This window comes from Paroedura picta, chromosome 2, assembly GCF_049243985.1.
Source record: "Paroedura picta isolate Pp20150507F chromosome 2, Ppicta_v3.0, whole genome shotgun sequence".
Lineage (NCBI taxonomy): Eukaryota > Metazoa > Chordata > Lepidosauria > Squamata > Gekkonidae > Paroedura > Paroedura picta.
In genome coordinates, this window is record NC_135370.1 from 76,504,066 (window position 1) to 76,512,659 (window position 8,594).

The window sequence follows — 8,594 nt, forward strand, 5'->3', positions numbered from 1 at the left end:
GTTTTGCCACCTTTAGTTGCTTACCAACTTCCTCTTCTTAGCAACTTTCTAGTTGCTTTCCAACTTCCTTACCAACAGCATATCTCCTTGTTGTTTTAATATATTTAGTCATAATAAAATATCTATACAAAATACAAGGTGGTTCAAATCCCAGGTCACTTGGAGAAAATCCCATGAAGGAATTTTGCAATGCCTTCGGTTATTTGAGGGTTATGATCCAATAAGAGAAAGTGCACTATTGTTGCAGGACTGTGAGTCTTGCTCGCCCCCACAAGAGGGAATATGTACCGTTCTCTGAGATGGTTATGTTGCTCACAAAAGAGGAGAATGTGTTCCACTGACTTGGGTTTCTTTGCAGGACATGAGCAGAGTCTGTTGGTATATTGGATTTTAGCTTACCGACCTTTAGTCACTGCTGTTGGTAGGAGGTTCAGCCTTGCTAGCATAAAAATTAACTTCAAGGAAGGTGATTTTAAAGATGCCAATAAAGGTATTTGATTTTGATTTTTTTTTAAATACATTTAGTTTTTGGGTTACACTCTCTTTTCTGGGATTTCTCATTAATTCTATTTCTTTTTTTCTAATCTCTTCCTGAATTTGTTGTAGCTTTTAATCCCTGAAAACTTTCTGATGAGAATTATGAGCAATCCTAATAGCTCTTATATAAACTTTACTTATTTCCCTAACTATTCTGTCATCAACACCTTTGTTCAGATTCTGATTTAAAAATTCAATCAATTTCTGTTTGCAGTCTTCTACCACCTCTTTATTCTGTAACAATAAATCATTTAATGACCATCTAAATTTCTCTCCAACCTTTAGATTTTTAAGTTTTAACATTACTGATTTATGATAATTTCCACTTTAGATGTCATAAGTTTAATTTGTTTTTGAAACCTCTATAGAATCAATTCTAGACCAAGATTTATGTCTGGCTGAGAAAAATGTATACTCATGAGAATTTTTATTTCAGTTTTTTCATATATCTAATAAACCTAAATTTTCCACTAACACAAAAAATATCTGTAGTTATTTAACAAGAGTTTTATCTAAATTCTTTGCGTATTCTTTTTTCCCTGTCTATTAATGGGTACTCCACCGCATTCATATCTCCCACCATGATTAGCTCCATATATGGTAAGTCTTCTATAATATTTTTAGAACACAAACAAATTCCTCTCTCTCTTCATTTGGAGCATACACTCCTACCAACAAAATCGTTATTTCATTAAGTATACTTTCAATCAATAAAAATCTACCCATATTGTCAGCCATCATTATTTTTTGTTTCAAATTCTCTTTAACATACATCAGAATTTCCATTTTTCTTAGCACCTTGGCATGGTTCATTCAACCCATTCACATTATAAGATAAAATATTAATACCCTTACTATACATTTTTAATCTTTCATGTATATATACATTTCTTTATCTTACTTCAAGTCCTTTTTATAAAGTCTTTAGCCATTTGGATCTTTCTCAAATTCTTCTTACCTCCCTTAAACATAAAAGATATTCCCTCTAGAACGTGAAAGTGAAATTATAACAGATGATGGAGAGAGGGCTGAACTGCTTAACTCCTAGTTCTCCTCAGCCTTCTCTTGTGAGGGAAATAGTGATCAATGTGTCAAAAACATAACACAACATGGGGCATGGGAATGGTGGCCTAGGATCACTGTTGGAACAGTCAACAAACACCTAGTTTCTTTAAATGAAAAAAGGCTTTTGGGCCAGATGAACTGCATTCAAGGGTACTAAAAGAACTTGCAGGTGTAATCTCTTAACTTCTGTTCAGTATTTTTGACATTTCATGGAGTACAGGTGAGGTGCCAGATGATTGGAGGCGGGCAAATGTTGTTCCCATCTTCAAGAAAGGGAAAAAGGAGGATCTGGGTAATTATCAACCCGTTAGCTTGACATCTGTAGCTGGCAAAAGTTTGTAACAAATAGTCAAACTCTCGGTCCTTGAGCAGCTGGAACTGAGAGCTGTGATTTCTAAGACTCAGCATGGGTTTCACAAGAACGAGTCATGTCAGACTAACCTAATCTCTTTTTTTTGAGAAAGTGACTACCTTGCTGGATCAGGAGAATGTTGTGGATATAGTTTATCTGGATTTCAGTAAAACTTTTGATAAGGTTCTACATTATATTCTTGTTCACAAGTTGGTAAAATGTGGTATGGATGCTAATTATGTCAGGTAGATCAATAACTGGTTGACAAATTGTACCTAGAGGGTACTTGTTAATGGTTCAGAAACTTCTTGGAAAAGAGTGACAAGTGGAGTTCCCCAAGGATCTGTCCTGGGACCTGTGTTGTTCAACATATTTATAAATGATTTGGATGAGGGGTTAGAGGGGATACTTATTAAATTTGCAGATGATACTAAACTGGGAGGGGTAGCAAACACAACTGAAGACAGAAACAGAATACAGGATGATCTTGATAGGCTTGGGAAGTGGGCTAAACTGAATGAAAGGAAGTTCAATAGGGACAAATGTAAAGTTCTGCATTTAGGTAGGAAAAACCAAATACACCAATATAAGATGATGGAGACTTGTCCTTTGCGAAAAGGATCTAGGACACTTAGTAGACCATATATTGAACATGAGTCAGCAGTGTGACTCAGTGGCTAAAAAGGCAAATGGGATTTTGGGTTGTATCAAATGGGGTATCGTGTCCAGATCACGGGAGGTGATGGTACCACTTTACTCTGCTCTGGTTCAGCCTCACTTGGAGTACTGTGTTCAGTTTTGGGCACCCCAGTTGAAGAGGGATGTTGACAAACTGGAACGTGTCCAGAGGAGGGAGCTCAGATGTTGAGCTGTGCAATAAAATATTATAAAAACAGTAATTATTTATTGTGGTGCACAATTCAAAAGCAGAATAAAACCTACATAAAAATTATACAGAACTAACTGCATATAAGACCAAACATGTTTCGACCCATTTGGAATTTTTAAATAGAGGCTAGATAGCCATCTGGTGGAGAGGCTGATTCAGTGAAGGCAAAGGGGTGGAAGATTACAGTTGATGAGTGATTGGGGTGTGAGTGTCCTGCATAGTGCAGGGGGTGGGACTAGATGACCCATGAGGTCTCTTCCAACTCTGATTCTATGATTCTATGAGTCTATGTTTCCCACCCAAGGAGCTCATGAGGTCAGAAGCTCACCGGAAGTCCCCACAATGACACCAATGACATAGCCATTCATTTATTTGCATTATTTCTCTTCCCCGACCTAAGCCATTGCCATTAACAGGGAGAATTGATGAAAACACAACCTGAGCTTCCCCCCAAAGCCATAAAGACTCTTTTAACATGCTTCACACTGTATTGGGCAGAATCATTTGTTTGGATAGTCATATTTCATATTAATAACACGTTTCAGAGGGTCAGACCTCCATCGACCCAAATTAGCACATCCCTCTATTACTGCATGCGGATATTGCGGTATTACTATCTAGAACCTCACTTGGGCTAAGGAGAGTCTTAGTTAGGCTTGCCGCATATTGTGAAGATGAGCAACTGACAATTCATTATCAAAAGACAAAAGTAATGGCTTTTGGAACTTTTCACAAATCAAGAAAGTGGTGTATTAACCACCACAGCATAGAAGAGGAGAAAAGCTTTAAATACCTAGACATGGTTCTGCAGGCAAACGGCTCAAAACTTGCCCATAATAATCAACTTGCAGATATTGGGGCTAGATCTGCACAAAACATTCTTAAGTTCCTTTGGAACAAAGGTGGCCATTGTATCCCAGCCACTCTCAAAGTCGATCAGGCCAAGCGTTTAGGCCAACTGCTTCATGCTACATTCCTCGGTCCTCCAGCCACCTCCATTCAAATGAGTACAAGCAAAGTTCCTGAGAGCAGTTTTACACGTCCCCAGATGTGTCTCAAACTCTTTGGGTTGGCTGAAGACTGGAATGCTGAAAGGAGAGGCAAGGGTCACTTTTTCTTCTCTCCAGCTTTGGCTTAAACTGCTTTTCAACCCTGGAGGCCTATTGCCTTTATTTCTAATGTACAGCTTCCAATCTAGCTTATTCTTACATATTAATATTTTTTTCATTTCCATATGTTTATAAAAGAGAGAGAGAAAAGAAGTAAGATGGAAAAGAATTTTTTTTAGATAACCTTTATTGCCTCCTTGTTCTGGGATCTAGAGATACCTATCCCTATGGGAATGCATTTATACGAGGCACTGTTAGAATCAAATTATCTGACAATGTATTTCCACTCGCATATTACTATCTGGCTGTCTGTTTTATTTTTGTTTATTTATTATTTATTAGTCCCTGTGGGACTGTCTGAGTTCTGGGAGGGCATTGATCTCTTCAGGGAGCTCAGTCCACCAAGTTGGGGCTGTGGAGGAGAAGGCTCTCGCTCTGGTGCTGGCCGGATGGATTTTTTGGGGGCCAGGTATTACCGGTTTGTTGGAATATATTGAGTGAAAAACAATTGAAAAACAATATATTGAGTGCAAACAATTAGAATTAGGGATTTTTGTCTGTTTGTCTATCAGTCAATCAGCTTATTGGTATGGTCCTTGACCAGAGAATAATTGCTTGGAACATTTAATGTATTGTACTTATTATTTATACAATAATATTAAAGTTTATACAAAATGGTATTTGGCATTGTATAGATTAGATGTGTAAAAGGCAAGTTGATCTTTGCTATAATATTTCAATAGTTAAAGAAGACAATGTGTATATATTTGGGAGATATCACTGTATTCAAGTAGAAAAGTATAAGTTATAGATCTAAAGTAAGAGATTATGTAATATTACTGTGAATTACTTGTTACTTTTGATATGGATGCATATAAACAAAACAGAATAGTCTTGCCAATCTTATAAGTCCAGTAAAAACAAAAAAATTATAACAATAAATAGAAACAACAGATCAACAAAACCAAAATGTAGTCTTCAGAACTTCTACAGCTATGCAAACCTCTCCACTGAGATATGTGAAAAAAAAACACCTGCACATCAACTATAGAATATCTCTCTGTTGAAACTTATTCTGTGGACATTACAGAATATGCTCAATTCATAGTGGTCAGGATATGCCCACCATTAGAGAGTTTATCTTCATTTTCACTTGTTATGGCCAACTCTGTTGGCCTTCATGCTTTTCTTTTTTAATGAACCGTGTCCTTGTGGACAAATCTAGTGACTTACTATAATATTCCTTTTCAGAAACCCAGTCTTATAAAGTGCTTTTGTAAGAGCTTGTTTTACATCTTTATTTCTGAGACTGTAGATCAGTGGGTTCAGCATGGGAATTAGTACAGCATAGTATATAGATATCCATTTGTCCTGTTCCATTGAGTGATTAGAACTTGGTTGAAGATACATGAAGAGTATTGTCCCATGGAACATCCCAACCAATATCAGATGGGAGGTACAGGTGGAAAAGGCTTTCTGTCTGCCTTCAGCTGAACGCATTCTCATAATTTTGGTCAGGATGTAAATATAGGAAAAAAAGAATAATTCCAAGGTTACCTGCTTCAACAAAGCCACCAAAAATAAAAACCACAATTTCACTGACATAGGTGTCAGAACACGAGAGCTCAAAGAGAGGAGGTGCGTCACAGAAGAAATGATTGATGACATTGGAACTGCAGAAGGAAAGGTGGAACATAGAGCAGGTGTATGCAATTGAGTCTACTGTGCCTATCATATATGCTACAGCCATCAGTCTTTTGCAGACTTTCTTAAACCACCCCCCTCAGAATCCCATCAACAAGCCCTGGACCTGTTTGTATCACAACTGTTTACTGTTATACTGTGTTGTGTTTGGTTGCAATTGTTGGTTATTGATGTATATGTTTTACAGACTGTTTTATGTAAGGTTCCTTGTTAGAATGTAAACCGCCCTGAGCCTCCGGGGAGGGCGGTATAGAAGTATGATAAATAAATAAAATAAATAAATAAATAAATAATGACTGTATAGAGCAGGGGATTATAAGTAGCCACATATCGGTCATAGGCCATCACAGCCAACAATACACACTCCACATCTCCAAAGAATCCACATAAATAGAGCTGTAAAGCACAAGCATTGTAAGATATCCTTTTACTGTTGGTGAAGAAGCCAGCCAGCATTTGCGGGGTGGTGACTGTAGAGTAGCAGAGGTCAACAAAAGACAAATTACCCAGGAAAAAATACATGGGATTGTGGAGCTGCAGGTCAATGTAGATTAACAAGATCATTCCAGCATTGCCTATTACAGTAATGAAATAAACCAACATGAACAACACAAAAAGAGGGAAATGCATTTTGGGATTATCTGTGAGTCCCAGAAGAATAAAATCTTTTACAGAAGAGTGGTTTCCTTGATTCATTATTATTCATGACGTAAGCTGGCTTCAAAGTGATATTATTTGCCTGTGAAATTTCATTCTGAAGTTTTCCTGTTAGCATAGGAATGATAAATGATTTTCTTTAGAATGTATTCATAGTTACCTTTATCTGAGAAATATAATGGAAAATTATAATTATTCATAACACAAACATCGCTGTGCTACTTTCACCCAGTGGTTTATCTGAAATCTCGAAACATAATGCAAAAATACAAATTATGGTGATATTAATATAATTGTACAGAACAGTCTGATGGTCATTCATGTGATTGTCCCAGATCAGGCTTGTTGTCATTCTCAAGAAGAACAAGCAAATTCCAGCCCTGTCATTCAATGACCATCAGGCCATAATATGGTTAGTGAAAATGATCACTTTAAATTATTTTTAAGAGAGTTTTTAAAACATTCAGCTGCCTTGTACTCACTATCTGGCATTCATCAAATTATTTCCCTTCATTTTCTTTCACAGTATCTGTAATGAAATGAACCGTACCTCATGAATTCATGTTTCTATACATTTTCTACTACCTAAACTTGATTTGAAATATAAATGGAGAAATACTTGAACAGAACATGGTAAGAGTAAGAGGGTGCCGGGTTCAAAGTGGTTCCACTACTACAGACTTCACCAATCGTATATTGACACCTACAATAATTATCAAACTCAGGATTTCAGGATTCATGCTAGTGAAGAATATCAGCTAGCTATGGAGTCCACTGGGGACAAAACAGGAAAATTTTCAGCCTGGATTCTCCCTCAGCAGGTTGTGGTGGAAGAAGAATCATGTTTATATCTGCCCTCAGTCCCAATTTCATATAAGGGCCACCAAGGAATTAACAGTAGGTCATAATCAAGCAAAACTCTGGTCCAATCTTTTTGCCACTTGGACGGTCTTTTGAGGAGAGGCTACTGCAGCTATGCTGCAAGTTTTGTGCCATAAACCCCTCCTGCAAGCCTGGGAAAGACAGAACCAAATCAAAAACAGTCCGATTATTCTTCTCCTTTCATATCTGTAATATTTTATTCATATTGTAAGCCACCTTGCGTTTGGCAAGGGAGAAAGGATTTCTTTTTATTGTTTTGCTTAATATGTGATATAAATTTCAGTCATACATTTACTCAGAATAACATTTCTCTCACTTCAATGTGACTTAATCATAAGTAAATGTATATCTCCATAGACTTTGTTTTAATGGTGCCAAATAGATTCACCCTCATCTAAACTGATTTGGCTAAATCAAAACTACATTGTAGAGTTTCTGGAAAATCAATTTGGTCTGAATCGATTCTAACCCAATCAAAAAGAGTTCGATTCTTCTGTAATATTTAATTCATAGAATCATAGAATAATAGAGTTTGAAGGGACATCATGGGTCATCCAATCCCCTGCACTATGCAGGACACTCACATCCCAATCACTCATCTACTATAACCTGCCACCCCTTTGCCTTCACAGAATCAGCCTCTCTGTCAGATGGCTAGCTAGCCTCTGTTTAAAAATTTCCAAAGATGGAGAACCTACGACCTCCTGAGAAAGCCTGTTCCACTGAGAAACCGCTTGAACTGTCAGGAACTTCTTCCGGATGTTTAGATGGAATTTCTGTTTAATTAATTTCATCCCATTCATTCTAGTCTGTCCCCCTGGGGCAAGAGCGTAAAAAATAGTTTCTGCTTCATTTGAAGAATTGTTTCTCTACCACCCCAAATTTCCTAGTTTCTTCTGAGATGTCACTCAAAACCTCTATTTATATGCCATTTGAATTAACATACATATGGGAAGAAGATAAAAGAAGACCAAAAATCTTGCTTCAGAGGAATAGTGTACAATTATAAGCAGATTTATGTCAGAGAGTTTACAAGGGTGTGACTCTGTTTAGTATGTGAAAATCACACAGTGTACAAATACTGCTACCATTTCTAAAAAGATGGCCAGTTTTAACTCTACAAATATAGCCAGTGAGGTGTAGTGGTTAAGAGTGGTTGACTAATCTGGAGAACCAAGTTTGATTCCCCACTCTTCCACATGAAACCAGCAGGGTGACTTTGAGCCAGTCACAGTTCTTTCAGACCACTATCAGCCCCACCTACCTCACAGGGTGTCTATTGTGGAGAGAGAAAGGGAAGGGGATTGTAAGTCACTTTGACACTCCTTCAGGGTAGTGAAAAGCAGGGTATAAAAACCAGCCCCTCCTCCTTCATGAATCTATACATTGTATTCCTTTC

At 37.3% G+C, this 8,594-nt stretch overlaps 1 protein-coding gene across 1 annotated transcript; it reads right to left on the bottom strand.

The window, feature by feature from the left end:
* Positions 1-609: 609 nt before the first annotated feature.
* On the bottom strand, positions 610-6,352 carry LOC143828887 (olfactory receptor 5AR1-like). The gene is given in 4 exon segments (XM_077319048.1): positions 610-816; positions 5,186-5,488; positions 5,490-5,727; positions 5,946-6,352. Coding segments are annotated over 4 exon segments (1,155 nt in total).
* Positions 6,353-8,594: the final 2,242 nt, after the last annotated feature.